We start from the raw sequence: 21,094 nt of genomic DNA on the forward strand, positions 1-21,094 counted from the left end.
TATTATCATGTGTATTTGGTGATCAGATTACATTTGGATTTCACTTGACCACATGATAAAACATGCGTCAATAATGCGTGCAGGATGCATTATGATCTGATTGTGATTGGATCATTCAAACTACATTCAGAGATGCCTTTCGACCGCATTTAACATAAGTATAAACGTGTAATGTGTCTTCCATGTCCAAATAAAGTTAGGTATCATATTCTTTTGCACTATAAGGCACATTTAAAATCCTTTAATTTTCCCGTTTAATTACCAGAGGTGAGAATATTGGAGTGTAGCCTGCTGCTAACCCCGGCTAGCACTGCTGGAGCACCGTTAGCGTTAGCTGCTAACCACACTAAGTGCTAGTTCTTTTGCTGTTTAGAGACGAGTTTAGCATGTGTGTTTACCGTGTTAAAGCAAGCTAAATGGGACAAATCACTGGCTCATATCGCCCTGGCTTGTCGGAAGACTCAGAGTTCCTCAGTGTAGTGCTGTTGGATGGCATTTACTAGCGCTAAGAGTGACTAGCGGTGAGCTGCTAATGCCAGTGCTGCTGCACCCAGCCTGAGAATCTAAGCTTACTGTAAATAAACAGAAGCGCTTCACTTACCCAAATAAACCGTTTTCAGGAAAGAGAAATGTTTGCAAATTAAAGACTTTTAAAGATTTTTTTTTAAGAATTTGAGTTTTGTTTACTTTTTATGTACTTAAGTACAAAAATGCTGTACTTTAATAGAGTATTATTGTTTTTCGTTATTGTTGTTTGTATTTAAGCATTCTTGCAATACTTAAGTACAAAAAATGTTGAATACTTTAGTACTTAAGTGTGGAGATTACAAAACACTTCAACTTCTACTCAAGTAATTTTTTTAATAGAGCACTTGTACTTTTAATTTGAAGACTTTATACATGTCTGATCATGATACAGGGCTTATATTTTATTTAGGAATTATAATCAGGCCAGTAGTATCTGAAGACAAAGTCCTTTTTTGGAGAATTGATACAGTGTAACCCTGCGTTCACACAGGAACGTGACGAGTCGCTTGTGTCGCCCAGCGTTTGTCGCTTGTGGGCGTGTCAAGCTCAATGCGCGCGTTTATCATGGTCCAGCCTCCCATAAGAAAAAAGGCACAAAAAAAGGAATCGCTTGGCCACTTTATTCTACAGCTAAAACTCCTATGACTATAAGTCCTTGCTGGACTCTTGGACGTTTCTGTGATTTAACTGCTCTGGAAACATAGCCGTTCCCGCAGATCGGCGTGTGGCCCACCCCATTCAACAGAATGAACAGGGAAAGAAACTAGAAATTCAGAGAGCAGGAGCCTGAGGACGTCAGACCGCCTTGTTTGTGATTGGTCCAAAGAAAAGCTAGAAGCCAATCAGGTTAGAATGTCGCTTCACCGCATCATAATTCATTTGCATAAAGTTGAAAAAATTCAGCTCTGTGTCGCTTTTCGCCTCTCGCGTGTCGCGGCGACAAATTGTGCCCTGCCATAGGAAATGAATGGTTCCCTGTCGCTTTGTCGCTTTCCAGTGTGAACGCAGGGTTAGGAAATAGACTGTTGTAATACTATAATATTCAAATATTTTTTTTATAATACTAGACCCTACTAGACCCTAGACTAAGGGTGTTACACTCATAGCTTGTTTGCTCTTGTGTAAATGAGCTATCAATAATCAGCTTGGGCAGATTTTACCCATTTTAACCAGAATAAAAAGTGCAGTTGAGAAAACAGACTAAGATGATGGAGATTTGTTTCTTCCATCCCCTCGAAGGTTATAACATGTACATTGTAACATGAACATGACTATTATAGGGTTACATGTACGGTGTGTGTAATGCTCAACTCCATTTTTCTTCTTAAACCAATCAGATTTGTGTGTTTAGACAGGTTCCCGGCATGTGATCCTCTGCTAAATTGCACATGAATGAGTTTGAGTCAGGAACAGAAAGGATCAGATGCCCTGTGTTTAGACATTAAGGAACAGATCACATGCAGGTCAGATACATGAAAGAGAATGGGATCTGACTGCTGGTCTAAACATAACCTCAGAGCCTCCTCGTGTGGTACTCCACTAACGTCATTTAATATGACTCAAACCCAGGCTAACCCAGGCCGATTTGCTTGTGTGTAAAGTTTAACCACCCCGTCACAGACAGTAGCAGCACCTGTATCTGTACCTGTGCTCTAGAGTTGATGATTAAAGATCAGTTTAAGATCAGTCTCTTGTATTCTGTGTTAACGGCGTGTTTGAGGGCTCGGAGTCTGTGTGTGGTTGAGTGTAAGTACATTCACAAACATGTAATATTAGAGTTAATGTCTCTCTGCGGTCTCACTCTTACAGAATCATAATTATGAGGTCTGTCATTTTTTACGAGGCCGGGAGCTAAAATAAACACAATGTAGCGGACTGTTTGGCTCGCTGCCGTATTTTGGTCATGTTGGGGAAGCTAGAGGAACCCAAAAATCACACAGTCCACTGCCAGGAACCAGCTTCATGTTCAACCTCTGTCAACTAAAAATAACCCACCATTCTGCTGCTGTGGAGACGCTAAGCAGACCAGCAAGATCTTCAGGTATACTGAGAGAGAGAGAGAGAAAGAGAGAGAGAGAGAAAGAGAGAGAGAGAGAGAGAGAGAGAGAGAGAGAGAGAGAGAGAGGGAGGGAGAGGGAGGGAGAGGGAGAGTGATGCAAAAAAAGGTAGATTAGGAGAGGTCCCTCAAATTTCTCCTGAAATGTACAGTTTGGTTATCATGAAAAAGTCCAGCAACACTCTTAAATATAAAAAGCTCCTTCAAGTTTTTTTTCTTGAGTGATGCCATGAAAGAACCTCAAGTCTTTATCCTTGTATAAGATTACATTTAATTTGTAGTGTGTTGTGCTTTCTTGGCCACTGTAAATTGCAGAAGAGTACTGCATTTCCACTATATTTTTGCTGAAATTAGATTGGAATTGATTCCTCTTAATGTGACACACATTTTTTTTTTTTTTTTGTAAATGGCGTATTGTTAAAGCCAAAATGTGAGACTTTTAAATAAACAGTGGCATAATCAGGCACCTCAGGCACATGCAGTAATGCAGTGTACTGTTTCATTTTTAGCTTACCATAGTTTACCAAATTACAGATCTGGAAAAATTCAAGAGACCACTTCAGTTTCTCAATCAGTTTCTCTCATTTTGCTATTTATAGGTATATATTATAGCTACATATATCTTTGAGTAAAATAAACATTGTTGTTTTATGTCATGATACTAATAATGCACTCCAAATATCTCCATATATCCAGGATTAAAGTTAAATAAATGATACTGGACAGATATAATCTGTCTCTAGTAGAAATATAATGGGAAATGAGAACAGTGTGATTTTTTTTTTTTTTTTTGCTAAAAAAAAATATATATATATATTACCCTGGCACGATATTTCAGTGAATAACATCATACACATACATTTGAATGTTTAGTGTATCATAGCTGTAATGCAAAAGCATTTTACTCCAGTTATTGAAATAATTAAGTTATTATTATTATAATTTTTATTTATTTATTTTATTTTTTTATTTTTTTATTTTTTTAATGCTAAGTGGACTAATAAAAATACTCCAAAATGACTTGGAATCATTTTTTTTTTTTACACTTTTTAAGTTATTTTCCTTCTCCTGTAAAGTTGTAGTTTTGAAAGTACAAGATATTTTCATGCCAGCTCCAATATAGTCCCTATAAAACTGTAGACTCTTAATGCACCTCTCTCTCTTTTTCTCCTTCATTAAATTCTGGAGCATTATTGGATACTAAATAGGCCTTGCTGTTTTTATCTGGGCCAAGTACAAGTCCAGCTCAAACTAATTCTTTCCCCTCCATAAATACTGGAAGTGTTGCTGATTGTTTTAATAGCAGCATATGTGCAATTAACACCACCTTATAAAGTGGGATTGTGTATTTGTTTTACTGCTAACAAATGTTTCCAGTGATGGGGCTGACGGGGGAGATGAACGTTAACGGAGCAGGGAGAGTTTACACTGCCGGCCTCGGCGCTGTGGGGTCTGTATATACACTCGGGGTGGGTCTCGATACAGAACTGTCAAATAATGGTGGGATTTGAAGTGCTAAGTGTGTTCTCCGTTCTGTGATGTGCTGGACAACAAGGGTGATGGCAGCAGAGTGACTCTGACCGCTGGGTGTGTCGTTTTTTTAGCCGTGATGAATTGTGGGCTGTTTCAGGATCAGAGCTTTTGTCTGACTGTTTTCTGATGCGTTTTGCTTGAAGCTAAACACACACAACCAGGTTTAATTCCACTGACGCAAAACCAGTGACAGATCTGTTTACTGGAGTTAAGCTTCTGAAGATGTCGGGGGAGAAATGAAAGAACTGTTGTAGTGTGTGTGTGTGTGATGAATTTGGTGTGTTGTGTTTGTGTTTGTGTTTAGTATTCGGAGGCACCAGGAGAGAAGAGCGATCCTCACCCCCATCCTGACCGACTTCTCTGTGCGCATCACAGCTGCTCCTGCCATCATCTACAGCAAGCCTGTGTCCCCCGACAGAAACCTTGCTGAGGTACAGTGTGTGTGTGTGTGTGTGTGTGTATGTGTGCAGTAGAAGCTTATGAATGTTGCACTGTCCTTTGGGATATGCGCATGGGGCTTCCTGCACTGAATGTGAATAGTTCACATGGACAGTTCTAGCCAGAAGCCGCCAGTCACCACGCACTATGCTGTCCACTGTGAGTGGTAATGCCATCTATGGAATGTTCACGGTACGCATGTAACACTATGGTTTGAGATTTGGTAAATGCTCACCCAATTTTAGAAAGCAAATGTCCTCTCCATCAGGCACCCACTTTCAGGCAACCTCGCTCACAAGAAAACACCTCACAACTTACAGCTCTGGAAAAAAATTAAGAGATCACTTCAGTTTCTGAATCAGTTTTTCCAATTTTGCTATTTATAGGTATATGTTTGAGTAAAATGAACATTGTTGTTTTATTCTATAAACTACAGACAACATTTCTCCCAAATTCCAAATAAAAATATTGTCTTTTATAGCATTTATTTGCAGAAAATGAGAAATGACTGAAATAACAAAAAAAGACCTCAAATAATGCAAAGAAAACAAGTTTATATTTATTAAGTTTTAAGAGTTCAGAAATCAATGTTTGGTGGAATAACCCTGGTTTTAATCACAGTTTTTATGCATCTTGGAATGTTCTCCTCCACCAGTCTTACACACTGCTTTTGAATAACTTTATGCCACTCCTGTTGTAAAAATTCAAGCAGTTTAGTTTGGTTTGATGGCTTGTGATCATCCATCTTCCTCTTGATTATATTCCAGAGGTTTCCAATTTGGTAAAATCAAAGAAACTCATCATTTTAAGTGCTTTGATTTTTTTTCCAGAGCTGTAGGTGTGTAGGTGTGGGTATTCCCAAGCTGTTCACTGGGGAAACACATCATGATCCTTTGGCATAATGTTATCCCATGAAATGAAAAAAAATTTGGAACACCTACTTTTGCTTTAAAAAAAAAAAAAAAAAAAAATTAAATCTATAGGAATAACTATTAAAGGCTGTCCCCCTTTTTCAGCTCCAACAGCTGAGCGTTGGTTAATTTTTGCCTTTAATATTTTGTTGCCCTTTGGTGATTTCTAAACACTCATGTTTTTTTATTAATGTCCATGATAAAGAGGTGTGTCCCAATATTTTTGTCCATAAAGTGCAGTAGGGATGCAGCATGCATTTTATTGATCATTAAGGGGAAATGTGGAAGCAGCCAACACAGATTGCGTACATAACGAGCTGACACATAATTACATATAATTCCAGTAATAATTTTTAGATGACGATGATAATCCTTTTGGACATACACAGCAGCTGTTAATCATGGCTTTGACACCATCTCACTGACACACACACACACACACACACACATAATCTTACCCACAACAGCTAATTTGTGCGAGTGGTTTTCACCCCGAGAATTTGGGGCTGCATGCTTGTACAGCTGATGTTTTTGGCACGAATGGCACCATCACCTCATCCATCCCCAGACATCCCTTTCCCCAGGCCTAATGGCTCATCTGTTCCACATACAGCTTTATGTCTTCATGTCTTACTCGCCTGGACATACTCCATCTTTGGGAAGTCACAAATCACCAGAGTCCAGTGTGTGTTTGTACAACAGTGTGTGGGGTTGTATGCGTATGTGTTGGTGTTGCTATATAAGGTAAAATAGTGTATCATCACTGTCATATAAAAAAAAAAATCTGCTTTTTTTATTTTTATTTTTTGACATCATTTGTATTTGACAGTTCTTTATTTTATTTGTCAGAATTTCATGATGAAGAGCAAATAGAGATGTTTCATTTTTTTTTTCCCATTGAAAGTTAAGAATGTTGTATCCTGTAGACGGGTGAGTGACGTGACACCTGTCCGACTGCATTATATTCAGTTAAAAATGTAAATGCATAAAAATTATGATATACAGCGCTGGAAAAATAAGAGAACTTCAGTTTCTGAATCAGTTTCTATGATTTTGTATTTATAGGTTTATGTTTGAGTAAAATGAACATTGTTGTTTATTCTATAAACTACAGACAACATTTCTCTCAAATTCCAAATAAACATATTGTCTTTTAGAGCATTTATTTGCAGAAAATGAGAAATGACTAAAATAACAAAAACAATGCAGAGCTTTCGGACCTCAAATAATGCAAAAAAAAAAAAAAAGTTCATATTCAAGTTTTAAGAGTTCAGAAATCAATATTTAGTAGAATATCCTGTTTTTTGAATCACAGTTTTCATGCATCTTGGCATGTTCTCCTCCACCAGTCTTACACACTGCTTTTGAATAACTTTATGCCTTTACTCCTGGTGCTAAAATTCAAGCAGTTCAGTTTGGTTTGATGGTTTGTGATCATCCATTTTCCTCTTGATTATATTCCAGAGGCTTTAATTTGGTGAAATCAAAGAAACTCATCATTTTTAAGTGGTTACTTTTTTTACAGAGCTGTATATGTTGTATTTCTCCTGTATATGTACACATCTTAACAAATATTAGTTAATTGTCAATTCTTTGTTATTTAAGATGTCAGGATATTATGTGGTGCGATCCATAATAGAAGCAACTGTAATTAATTTATGTGGAAGAAAATAAGTTAAGTTAATTGTATTTTTTAAACTTTCTAAAAAAGTACATTTAAGGAGATTACTTTGACATTAAATAAAATTCAGAAAGTTTTCGTACAAAAACTACATAAGGCAAACACTTTGTTTATAAACAAAAAGAATAATAAATACATTTTAATATACATCATGGCTGTAAAACATAACATTTTGTAAGACCACATTATCTGCATTGTCTGGATTATCCCTTAATTAAATTTTAATCTATGTTTGCTTAGACAACATTCTTAATGTTTTCAAAATTGTAAAATATTTAAAATTCATTGTTGATCCAGATACAAGGTTTTTGTCTGACAGCGAAGATATAGTCAAGCATATAGGCAAGCAGCAGGCCACACAACGCACAGTCCAGAGGAAGGAGCTGCAGAGAGGGGCAAGAGGTGACGGAGAGAGCCAGATGTGGGTGTGGGAGGACAGAATCTGTAGGTGCTGAGTGTGTGGCCTGAGCTTGTTTCCTGTTCATTCTCCCTCATGTCTCACCATCTCCCTCTCTTTCTCTTTCTTACACACTCTGCCTCTAACTGTCCTCATCTGCAGGAGATTGTCGTGTGTGGCCACAGTTTGGAGGTGAACGTTACATCAGGCCTGGAGATGTTTCTAAGTGTGTCTCAGCTCCAGCTTCTCCAGCTTCTGCTGCAGGCCAACGTGGGCACTGCGGACTCTTGTGAGAAAGCACCAGAGGTAATGAAAAGCACAAAAATCCAAAATCTACTCCCACCAAGCAGTTCTTTTTAGGAAGGAATACTGTATTAATACTAGGTAACATTTCTATTTTATTTTTATTTCCTTTGCATGGATTCCAAAAGTTGGAATCCATTGGTTCTACTACATGCCAAAGATGTAGTAGAACTGCTGGATTTATATCTAGTGTCTTTAAAGGCAAATAAACATAGTGATAGAAGGAGCAGATAAGAAAGCTTACATATATACTGGGATAAAAATAAATAAATAAGAAAACATATAAAAAAAATAGAGTTGTGTATGCAGGGAGCGATAAAAATATATTATATAAATAGAAAAATAAGTGCAGGGGGTGATACAGTGGCCCTGCAATGTATACTAGGTACAAAGTACAACTATGTGCATTTAAGCAGTTGCATGAAATAATTGGTGTAATAGTGTAGTAATGCAACAGTGCGATAACTTACTGGGCAATGCATTTCTGAACTCCTTGTGATGTTAATTGTGATGTTAATTAAGATTAAGACACGTGTGCTTTGTAACATGGTGCATTATCCTGCTGTAAATAGCCAGAACGGTAAATCTAAATACCGGTAAATATGGACTGGTATTAACAGGCCCTATACCTCACATCCACCAGCCTGGACTGTTCACACAAAGCAGCTTGGTCCATTGATTATTGATTGAGGCTGTTGGTGCCAAATTCTGACCTACCGTCTCTGTGCCTCAACAGAAACCCAGATTTGTCAGATCAGGCTTCTTCTCTAGTCTTCTATAGGCCAGTATTGGCAATCTGTGATCACTGCAGCATTAGCTTTCTGTAGTCTTCTGCTGTTATAGCCCATCTGCCTTCAGATGTATGGACATATTGTGTGTACTAAGCTGTTTTTTGCTCACTTTAATTGTACAGAAATGTTATGTTGCGTTACTGTAGTCTTTCTGTCAGCTCAAACCAGTCTTAAAGGAGAACTCCTGTGTAAAATTGACTTTATGTGTAGTAAAACATGATATAGAGTACTAATCACTTCCATTCTCGTTTTGCTTTCCAAGATCCAGTCATTTTTTACAGTTTGTCCAAATATGCTTTAGAATGGGTGATATGGGGCATATTTTGCGTAACCGAAGGTAAAGGTAAAAGATGACTGTGTCCGGAGATTAAGTTAAGCTACACGTTATAAACAGTGTTTTTTATTAAGCTTCTTGTGCAGTTTTAAAGTTAGTAATGCCTCGTTTGAAATGTCAGGGCTCTCCGAATAAGATGTGGACCTACTTTGAGCCTGGATAATGCCGTAAAAAGCGATAAATCTACAGTGGCAAAATATGCCCCGTACAGTTTGAACAACAGGACTCTTTATTGTGTTTTACTACACCAAAAGTTAATTTTACACTGAAATTCTCCTTTAACTTTAACTTAAATCAGTCCTTCTTGCACCAGTAGTTGTTTGTGTTCTTCTTGTTGCAGTTCTGGCCCCTCATTGGCTGGTTATATAATTGCATGAATCAGTAGGTGTGTCAGTCTTCTTAATAAATTGTGCATTGTTTATAGAAAATGAGATGATGTACAACTTTTGGTTTATTCTCTTCTTCTCTTTTGTTCTTCTACTAATACATCTCATAGTTTTTTTCTACATGTATTCTAATGCACAAATCCTCCTTCAAACATCACACACATTGCAGAGAGACACAAACGTGTTTGGCTGTGGTGCGGGGCTGCAGGACAGCACAGCTGGACAGCAAAGGCAGCATCATTATGGTAGACCACTAGTAGTACCTCTGCTTCTGCTTGGGTGAAGTGGTCAGCGCCGCTCAGTGTCAGCAGGTCCCTCTTATTGCATTATTCATGCTACAGAGACCTCTAGTGGCTACTGGAAAATAATGTCTTTTCTTGCTTGGCAGAACAAATCAAATTTAATATTCCATATTGTCATATAATTGCAGAAAATAAGAGATGATTGAAAAAAAAAAGGATGCAGAGCTTTCAGACCTCAAATAATGCAAAGAAAACAAGTTCATATTCATAAAGTTTTAAGAGTTCAGAAATCACTATTTGGTGGAATAACCCTGTTTTTTAATCAAAGTTTTCATGCATCTTGGCATGTTCTCCTCCACCAGTCTTACACACTGCTTTTGGATAACTTTATGCCACTCCTTGTACAAAAATTCAAGCAGTTTAGTTTGGTTTGATGGCTTGTGATCATCCATCTTCCTTTTGATTACATTCCGGAGGTTTTTAATTTTGTGAAATTAAAGAAACTCATCATATTTGTTCATATTTATATATTTTTTCCAGAGCTGTGTATAAACAATGTCCTATTAAAGTTAAATTAATTGTTTTAGACATCATATTTAAGGGGCTGCTGATTAATCATTAGTTATTTTATGGTAAATATACGAGGAAATAAAATGCTCCAAAATTAATATGATGGAAAATAGTGGAATAAACTTACAAAAAAAAGTTAATTCTTTACAAAATTTGGGTTTTTTTATATATATGTTTTGGGATTTTAATATCTGCCTGTTATTATACTCTTAAATCACACCATACTCACTGCATTCGATTTGTCTAAGAAAGAAATTCCCATTGTCCTGTCCAAATTAGGTGTGTCAGCTGAGTCAGTTTGACACGACTCCCTCTCTAAGGCGAGAGCTGAGTGTGTGTATGCGTGTGTATGGTGTGTCTGTGTGTGTATGGTGTGTGTGTGTGTGTGCAGCTCTGGGCTCTGATTTCAAACGCTCCTCACAGCTGGCTTTTATAGTGGCAGCTAATGAATTTGTTCTGAAGCATGAGCCATGCATTTGTGCCAATCTGCTTTCTGCTACTCTGCCTCTGCTGGAACGGCAGCATTCCTGCTCGCTGAGCCGTGAGTCGGCCGCGGACCACTACCCACACATACCATCCTCTGCACAGCACTCTGGGAAAACAGCTTTGAGGATGTGGTGGATAGCTTTACCCCGATAGTTCACAGCGTCGCGTATTGCTCTGTGGATGCTGAAGGGTCAGAAGCTTTGGTTCTCGCTAAATATTTGAGGGTGAATCGCTTCAGCCTGTTTACTAACGTGTCTCAGACTTTGAAACGGGGGGATTTTTACCTCCTACCTCCGCATTGTACTGCGCTGGGCCTGGGCCTGGCCTGTGTGATGTTAGATGAGTTCAAGCACAGACAAAAACAGAGTGAAAAACTGAAGTGTTCTGTTTCTTGATCTCTTTCTGGAAGTCTTTGGCTTTGGGAAGGCTTTGGGGTGTCATGCGTATGTGTTATTGATACCGGATCAGTTAAAAAGAAGCTTGATGTGAGCGAGGAGGCCTCAGAATGGAAACTAAGCCACAAAACAAAGGCCTGAGGTAGCCCTAGTGGCATAGCAGAAATGCACAGAGGTGGTCCCCCTGGCTCAGCCCCCTATGAGCTCTACCCTTCACTGTGCAAGAACATCTTAAGCTATGAACGGCCACCTCTCAGCTCCCTGTCATCAGCAGTGTTTCACTGCACTCCCTGCTCCTTACACATGGTCCCCACATTCACACTGGAACTTCACTTCATCCTGTTTGAAGTGGCAGCCGTTTCATGCCGTGCCAGCGGGGCTTATGGATCGGAGGGAGACAGCTGACAGCGGGACTGGCAGCAACAGCAGCCAATCCGAAAAGGAGTCTGACGTCTGACCTCAGCTCCCATGTGATTGCGAGGCTTACTGATATGAAAATAATTTGGATAATACAGATAGGTGTCTGATTGCAAAGCGTTCTGCAGTTTTCAAGATGCTGATGCAGTTTGAACTTGATTATGAGGTTCAGGCTAACATGCAGCTTTTGATTATTAATCATTTACGGTATCGTATTTTTTGCACTGTAAGGCCCACTATGAATTAAGGTCTATTTTCTGGTCTATTTTCATACATAAGGTGCATCTTAAGTGACACTAGTAAGGAACCGAGGTGTCACTATTTTTTCCTTCTAATTTACCAGGTCTTGCTTCTGGGTGGTGGTGTAGGTTAACTTAATCAAGTAAAGCTAAGCTAAGTAAACAAAACTGTAATTCTGTTTATTTAAAGTAAGCTTATCAAATCAAATCAAATTTATTTGTATAGCGCTTTTTACAACTGGTGTTGGCACAAAGCAGCTTTACAGAAACATGATTACAGGACAAAGAATCAGGCAAAACATTAAACATAGAAAATACAGCATACAGAACCCCCAGTGAGCGCGGAGGCAAGGAAAAACTCCCTCAGAGCTGCAGGAGGAGGAAGAAACCTTGGGAGGACCAAGACTCACATTTGAGGGGGGGGACCATCCTACCACTGGTCAAACGGCTTTTAAATTAAAATTTAAAAAGTCTTTTATACATCCATATAGGTTTTATGTATTCAGGAGTGTAATAGCACCACTAATGGCTTGGATGTAATCAGTAGTGGAGAATAAGATGGACGATGAGCAGCTGATCTGTGGTGGTGGTGGAGAAGAGCTGACTTCAGAAACTTCCATCAGTCTGGCCGGACAGGAGACGCGAGAGCCTGAGGGTCCAACATCGGTATCGGGTCAGACAGGTGGGCAGTCAGTAACTCGGAGGAAAGCAGAGAGATGGTATTAGTTTTGACTGGATTTATGCAAAACTGAGAATATTAAAACATTATCAGAGTGTGGCAAATGACTCCGGCAGAACTGAATAAAACAGCCTAACTAAAGGCAGAGAGCCAGAAGGTAACATAGACATGAAGGCTCCCTGAAACACTGGCATCCACCCACTCCACCGTCCACAAACCTGAGTGACCGTGTGCAGTGGGAGAACAACAGCACCAGCATCTCAGTTTACCACAATTTCCTCTGTCCATGAACCCCTGAATCTGCAGCCTTATCTAAAGGGAAAAACATTAATTACCAAAAGCTAAACTAAACAAGTAAGTTTTCAGTCTAGACTTAAAGATTGAGACTGTGTCTGAGTCCCGAACATATTCGGGGAGATTATTCCAGAGTTGAGGCGCTTTATAAGAGAAAGCTCTTCCTCCTGCAGAGCTCCTCTGAATTTTAGGGACTACTAAGAAACCAGCACCCTGAGATCTAAGTAATCGTGGTGGTTCATAATAGGAGATGAGGTCTCGTAAATACTCAGGAGCGAGCCCGTGTAGGGCTTTATACGTTAACAGGAGAATTTTATAGTAATGCTGACAGGACTGGACTAATATGGTCAATTTTTCTAGTTTTAGTAAGGACCCTGGCTGCAGCATTTTGATCTAGCTGAAGTTTATTTAAGTGACTGCAGTAACATCCAGACAGTAGCGCATTACAATAATCTAGCCTTGAGCTAATGAAGGCATGGACTAATTTTTCTGCGTCATGCAGTGATAGGGCATTTCTTAGCTTGGCAATGTTACGTAGGTGTAGAAAAGCTGTTCTAGTAACATTAGATATGTGTTTATCGAATGCTAGATCTGAATCTATAATAACTCCAAGGTTTTTAGCTGCTGAACCAGGTGTGGCTGAGAAGTCGGCCAGATTTAGCATTAAGTCTGATAATTTATTTCTAGCAGCTTTGGGGCCTAATAGGAGAACTTCTGTTTTTTCACTATTTAATAGGAGGAAGTTGTGCGACATCCATGATTTTACATCTTCTACACAATCCTCGATTTTCTTTAATCTCACTCTGTCGTCAGGTTTGGCTGATATGAAGAGCTGTGTGTCATCCGCATAACAATGAAAATCTACGTCATGTTTTCTAATAACTTTGCCCAGTGGGAGCATACATAATGTAAATAATAATGGTCCTAGTATAGAGCCTTGTGGAATTCCATATCTTACCTTGGTATAACTGGAAGACATATCATTTATCCTCACAAACTGATAGCGATCGGTTAAGTATGATTTAAACCATGATAATGCAGTTCCAGCTTAGATTTCCAGATTTCCACTAAGGCTGGGTGCAGCAGCATTACCATTAACAGCTAGCCGCTAGCGATATCCGTGGTTAGTGCTAGTTAATGCCGCCCTACAGCACTACACTAAGGAATTCTAGGTGTTCTGGTAAGCCAGGGCGATATTAGCTAGCAGTTTGTATCACGTAGCTTGTTTTAACACGGTAAATGCGAAGGCTACAGTCCGATATACATCTGAAGAGAGAAAGAGCTGGCAGTTAGCACAGTTAGTTTGCTGATGCTAATGCTGCTCCAGCAGTGCTAGCCAGGGTTAGCAGCAGGCTACAGACCGATATTACTCACCTCTGAATGGCAAAAGAGCTAGCGCTTAGCGCAGTTAATGCTAATACTGCTCCGGTCTCAGTGCTGGACAGCTAAACTGAAACTCCTGTAAAACACTGTACTTCAGCCGAGTGGCTTTACTGCTCATTAATACCTGAATTCATACATAAGGGGGAACGGTTTTGGGGGAAATTTAAGGATTTTAAGTGCACCTTATAATGTGAAAAATACGGTAAAAATGCTGTTTATGCTACCACATGCTACTATATAGCAGTAACCCCATAGTAGCCTTTTAGAAAATCAGATAATATCACCCTAGTTAACCATGACCAGTGTTGTTCAAATATAGCCTGACTAACTTAGGTTTCCACCACAATCTATGTAAGATTTCATCAAAGTTTGAATCCCAGAAATGATGCTAAACTAAACATAGCACAAAAAAGTAAGGAAATTTGTGTTTGGTAGATTATCTCTTTGTTGTAACTGCTATGCCTTTTGGCAATAAATCATATACCTTATTTTACTGTTGTTATTGGCACTTGTTTTGATCCTCTGCTTGCCACCAGGTGCAGCACCTGTAAGCATGGGCTTTGCTTCAATGGTCAGTTGATGTCTACTCAAAGAATGTGCATCATGCCTCATTTGAGAGATCTGGATAGGGTCTGTGTGATAGGGCAACCTCAAGCTGGTGTCCTGCAAAACTAAGTTGTGTCATTATTTGGAGTGGGCCCTAATATGAGTATCTCCAAACTGAAGGCCAAGTTCCATATAACGAGGGATGTCAGAGACAGGCTGCAAAGTGGGAGTTCTGAGAAAATGACACCCCAAGAAGATCGTCAAACACCAAATGAGTCCATGGCAGAATTGGCATTGAAGATTTGGCAATTGCATGCATCCCACAAATGCACCATTTAAAAGGAAAATTAACAGGTTTTCCAATGATATAAGATTTATTACCAGTAAATCATCTACCAAACACAAATTCCCTTACTTTTTGTGCTGTGTTCACATCCACAGGTCAGTTTATTTGGCCTGACAGTATATCAGTCAGGCACTTATGTGGTAATAGCCCTAGCTCAGGACTAAATCTGTTGAAGTGTTTGGTCTCTCTCATTGGGAGCAATGAGGTGGAAACACACTGGCATTACCAAAACCACCAGCCAGCCGGCTGCTGCAACAATGACATCTTTCCCCAAACATCCCAGTAATGGCAGGCCTGGGTGAAGGAGGGCACGGAGAGAGGGAGAATCGTAATGCCTATACCACAGGCACACCATAACCATGTGGGAGAGGATGGGGAAATCCCAGATAAGTAGTCAGTGTTACAAGCTTAGAACTTACCACAGCACAAGAGGAAATGACTTGTGGGTGCTAGGGAAATCCCCCAGTGCTCCCTCTCTCTCTCGCTCTTTCTCTTTTTCTCTCTCTCTTTCTCTCTCTCTCTGATAAATCGCCAGCACCTCTATACAGTCAGCAGCTCAGTGTTGTGGACTGGCGCTCTGTCAGGAGGATCCAGCTTGTAGCCAGGCTTGAGATTATGGTTTTACTCTTGAGTCGGGTTTTACTGTAGATTATAGTGGGAAGCTCCACAACATGCTGTCGTCTGCAGTTAGCCTCTTAGAGTAAGACTACTGCATAAAACACTCTCTCTCTCTCTGCAGATCTACAGATACATTTCTGAATTTCTGAAGTGGTCGTTCGCTCACCCAAGTCATTTCTGATGCAGTTATTTAATAAGCTAATTGTGTGACCATGTGTAAGGCATCAAATCATTCAAATATGGGCAAGCAGCTTCTGGTAATATTCACGCCAGCAAACTAGGGCTGCAACTAATGATTATTTTGGTAGTCGACTAATCTGATGATTATTCTTTTGATTAGTCGATTAGTCAACGATTATGTTGTTTAAACATAAAAATTACTGATATTTAGTGAGTAAATTATTAATAATATTTACTCACTAAATATCAGTAATTTTTATGTTTAAACAACATCCAGGCATTTAACTGCATTTTAAATCTCATGTTCAGCTGTTTCTATCATTTTTAGAGATGGAGGACATGGCAGAAATAATCGTTGACTAATCGACTAATCAAAAGAATCATCATCAGATTAGTTGACTACCAAAATAATCATCAGTTGCAGCACTAGTTTGCTGGTGTGCTGGTGCCAAATTTGTCGTGTTTGGGCACTTTTGGAGACACAGACTAAGTTGATGTAAGCTGTGTTAGTGAGGTCATTACCCATCTCCCATTGTGTTTCTGGCCCCAGCACTTTGTGTAGTGCGATACTGTTACAAATGAACGATTAGTCGACAATGAACGTTGTAGTCGACTAATTTAAATAATCAACATTGTTGATTATATCGACTAATCGTTGCAGCCCTACAGCAAACAGAATAGAGAAACATGTGATCTCAGTGATTTTGAACATCCCATGATTGTTGGTTCCACATGGATTGAAATTTTAGCAGTCTCTAAAATGTGCTCAAAATTGAGTAATAGAGAATAAAAACCTACATAAAGTGGAAGTTCTGCAGACAGAAACGCCTTATTGATGAGAGAGGTCCACGCCAGACTGTCTGGAGCTGACAGAACAGCAACAGTAGCTCAAATAACCACTCTCTACAGTTGTGGTAGGCAGAATAGCATCTCAGAATGCATGATGTCTCCAACTTTGAGGCAGATAATAAATAATCTTACCTAGAAAAAAATATCGAAGGGATTGCAGAATGGCTCTGGTAGTTTTTCCTCATAAGCCTCTCTCTGTCTTTCAGGTGTCTGCCTATTAGTACTGGTAGTAGTAGTGTTTTGTAGTGAAGTTGACATGAATAGAATGAAATATATTTTGGTAAAGACATGCAATTAATTGGTTTCTTCTGGAATAAAATAAAAACAAAGTAATATAACAAGTAATTGTCAACGTGCTCTATTGGTCGCCTATTGTTCTGTTTGGACCTCCAGCTGTTTCTGATCTTTAATCTTTTAAACTTGAACTTTAATCTTCTCATTTTTAATGTTCGTTGGCTTTTGTTTCAGATACTTCCGAACACTTTAATGCGGTTAAAAACAGTGCTGCTCAAAATGGGAAAATGAATTCAATGAGCCATGTGGTGTTTAAAATACAAAGCCACACAGCTTTAAACCAGCTTACTCACGTACTCTAGTGTTGGATTTTCCATTCTAAGAACATCAGCCTGTCAGGGTATGTCCAAGCAAGTAGGATTTTAAGTTTGTGCAAAAACCTGTCCTCCAGAAGCGGAACAAGCAGCTGTGAAATCCCATAAGCTCTCCCACTGTTGACAGAGTTACAGAGTTGAATTGGTGAGGAGCTTTGAAATGTATTCAGCTCTAAAACATTTGATTATGTCCAGCTTTTTGGGGTGAAAATTGAAATGCCAGATTACTGTTCTGATGACTGAAGTCTATAAATAACAGAAAAGCCAGATCTCCGGCGTGTGTTCCGCCTGCTGGATGTGGAGCTAAGTGATCCTATTCTACCCTGCTGGTGGAGTAAAAGTTCTCCAGGCCACACTTTAGGGGTCTGTCTTGATTCAGAACAGAACACACTTTATAGCCATTGCACAACACAACAATGGAATTTAATCAAAGCAATCCCATTTATGGTTGTAAATGTGCATTCTCACAGAAATGAATAGGGATGGTGAACACACACCATGAACAAAAAGTGGCAATTAATTAGGACAACTCAACCATAGCCTTTGAGGAAAACGCACAGTTCCTTCACTCCCCAGGTCTCTACTAATTGCCTGTCTTGCCGAAAAGGTCATCTGGGTTTTCTAAACTTGTAGAATATGTAAAGTACCTTACTTAAGAGCACCACAATCCTAAATGTTGTGGGAGAAGCTTTGTTCCTGCACTTCTTTGACCTTTAGGTAACAACTGCTGATGGAAAACCATGTAAATATAGGTACTTTGCCCAAGACCACCTCAGCCGTGAATGTTGAGAGAAGCACTTTTCCTTTTCTCCCTCTGCCCCACTTCCTGCCTGTCTAGGGTATTAAACCAATGACCTTCCATGTTGATGGGAAACAACCCTATCCCTTTTACACCACCAAAGCAACCTCCTCTTTTCTGAGAAGGTCGTCTATGTTTTCTCAGCACCCTCGGTTAGGTATCTTGCATAAGGCCACTTCAGCACTTCAGCATGGAGGGAGGACCAATGTTGCCCCTTCTGCCCCTTCTTCATGCCTGTTCCAGGGTTTCAAACCAAGGACCTCCCAGTCCCAAGCCTACTTCTATTACTTTGAAGTCACGGTTTCTGATGGAGAGCCCTATTACTGTCACAGCATCCCTTCAACATCCCCTCCCTGAGAAGGTGAAATATGCTGTCTCGTCACCCTCATTTGGATAGGTTAGGTGCCTTGTTTAATCTCCTCTGAATGTTGAAGAAGAAATGCTGTTTCTTGAGTGCTGTGAACTTCCAGTCCAAGCCACAGTCCCTACCGCTAAACTTTAGGTTATCTGTTGATAGAAAGCCCCTATTAACTCTCTCTTGCTGAGAATGTCACCAATGTTTTTTCTACACACTCAGGAGGGTAGGTTGGGTGCCTCGCCTATCTACAAATTTTAAGGGAGGAGCACTGTTCCTTCACTTTCCCTGACTCCACTTCCTGACAGTCCAGGGTATGAAACCAGCAACCTTCTGGCCTCAAACACATTTATATCCTTTAGGTCCCTGCTGCTGCACATGTAGTGCCTTTTCATTCCTGCAGCACCATATCCATAACCTCATCTTGCTAAGAGGGTCACCTATGTTTTCTTGGTGCCCTTTGGGGGGGTTAGGTTAGGTTAGGTGCCTTGCTCAGATCCACATTAGCCAAAAATGTTGAGCTAGAAGCCCTGTTCCTTCATTCTCACCTCCCCCAACTTCCTGACGGTCTGAATCAGCACAAACCCACACCCTTCCAGTTCTCAGTCTGCTTCTCTAACCTTTAGGTCACGGCTGCTGACAAAGAGACCTATCACTTTCACAGCATCTTTCTTAGCTTGTCTTGCTGAGAAGGTCACCTATGTTTTCTTTTACTCGGTTGCTGGTCAGAGTAATAATGACAATAAATAATATTTCTCTACTAGAACTTCGCTTGGACTGCTTATCACCTGCCAAGTGTGAGACTAGCCTCGACTTATCTCGCACAGTATTCGTATTCTTTCTCATTCTCTCTGTGAGCTCAATGACCTCTCATATGAGAATCATCTGCTAATTGACAGGTAGTCAAAACAAGATCCCTCTTAAATCGTAAGCATGGAATGTTCACTTATCTGCTATAGTAATACAATCTATTTTAGGTTATTAGCATCTGAATTGCTTTCTTTCACCGCTTTGTCAGAATTGACGTGGAGGTCAAGATAAAACCAGCGAGCGAGGTTTTCCCTTAAATAGAAACAAAGTGTGGGTTTGGTTTTATTTCAGGTGAGCTCTTGCAGTGCCTTTTCAAGCATAGGAACAGTTGGTTTAGGGGACGACTGGGTGAAACCTACAAAGACAAAAACATTGAGCTGAGTTTGTTTTCATTGTTCCAGCTCAACACAACTGAACATAAAAGAATACATGCAAGAACATCTGGAATTGAGCAGGCAATGTTTGGTGGTTTCTACCTGTATCTACCAGACATTTATGGAGGCTCAGGCTGATTCTTTACCAATGCATTGACTGAGTCTTTGCTAAGACTTATAACTTACTGGCAGTAGTGGCTCAACAGTTAGAGCACCAGGCTATTGATGACAGGTTTGTCGGTTTGATGCGTGATACCCAGGCTCAGCAAGTTACCAATGTTGGGCCCTTGAGTAATGCCTTGTACTGTCACTTCTTATTGGGTGCCACAACGATGGTTGCCCCCCACTCCAGGCATGTGTGCTCACTGCATTTCACTGCACGGATGGGTTGAATGCAGAAGTCACATTCCATCTGTGTTCAGAACAAGTATGGTGAACATGGTTGTCTTGCTGTCTTGAGTTGGCATGCTGGTTCCCCTTGGCAGAGACGCTAGCAGTCCTCCTCAGCTCTATTTAACCCAACATAGGGGCGCTACACTGAGCTCTTAATATGCTGTCCATTTCTCTGACTTGCACAGAGCCACCTGGGTTGTGACTCTGTCCCCACGCTCACCTCTGCCTTTCCTCTGTTTTCCCCCCATGTTTCTGTTTCTCAAATATGTAACCAAAGCAGAGAGGCAAGGAGGCCACAGAACAGCTCCATGAGCTAATACACGCGCCGCGTTTGAAGTCTCCGTTGTCTACAGGATATGCCAAGATGATGCTGTCTCAAAAGTCTTTTGTTGCTTGCTGAAAACAGTGCGAGGTTACATTAATGGGGTTAAGTCCCAAATGGTTTGTAGTTTGTAACTGAATCCCACCGCTGAACTTTGGGATTGCTGGTTGGATGAAATCGTGTGGTTTACAGTTCAGTTCATTCTCTGATCTCAGCTCAGGCCTTTCTCTTGTGTAGTGCATGTTTTAGACAAGCTGAACACAGCTTCTCAGCTCTCAAGGACCGTCGTTATGGTAAAAAAAGACACTTCTGTTCTAAACAGTCAGCCTTCCATGTTCAAATATGTATAATATTTAGCAAAATATTATTAGTTAAAAATTAGTTTCTTGTCTTGCATTTCTTACCTCTCAACCACTGTTCCAAAATGTCTCATTGACAGAGTTTTTCAGAGTGTTCAGCTTCCCTCGTAGCATGACACCATAAAACTTCACAACTTACACTTTATTTAACAATTTACTCATTGAATTGAATTTTGCCACTATTTTCTTTGTGTTTACAATAAAGTAAACTTACCTGAACTGAATTGGTCTGGAATCTGATGTTTAAAGCTGATGGCTGTAAGTTTAGGGCCCTCTCTGGGGAGAATGGGTAATTACACCAAGCATGCGGAAAAATCATTTTAAACTGGGCGGGTGTGATGCGGTCTCCTTTCAGAGCGGATAAATCCGATTCCAGGTTATGTTCAGTCAGAAACTTCACTCCTTCGTTTCTTTGGTTTAACTATGAGTTAATGAGCTACTGGGGTCTGAGTTGCTGCTTCTGAAGTCCCCA

General features: G+C 39.9%; 1 protein-coding gene across 2 annotated transcripts in view; it reads left to right on the forward strand.

Annotated features, from left to right (window-relative positions):
* LOC103040889 (intermembrane lipid transfer protein VPS13B) overlaps positions 1–21,094 on the forward strand; it is a 315,108-nt gene that overhangs the window by 231,233 nt on the left and 62,781 nt on the right. For both annotated transcript variants that reach the window (XM_049463977.1, XM_049463976.1), the window contains exons 32-33: positions 4,422–4,548; positions 7,707–7,850. In XM_049463977.1, the coding sequence (XP_049319934.1) occupies positions 4,422–4,548; positions 7,707–7,850 (271 nt within the window). The remainder of the gene's footprint in view (positions 1–4,421; positions 4,549–7,706; positions 7,851–21,094) is intronic.

Source organism: Astyanax mexicanus, chromosome 1, assembly GCF_023375975.1.
Source record: "Astyanax mexicanus isolate ESR-SI-001 chromosome 1, AstMex3_surface, whole genome shotgun sequence".
NCBI classification, from domain to species: Eukaryota; Metazoa; Chordata; class Actinopteri; order Characiformes; family Acestrorhamphidae; genus Astyanax; species Astyanax mexicanus.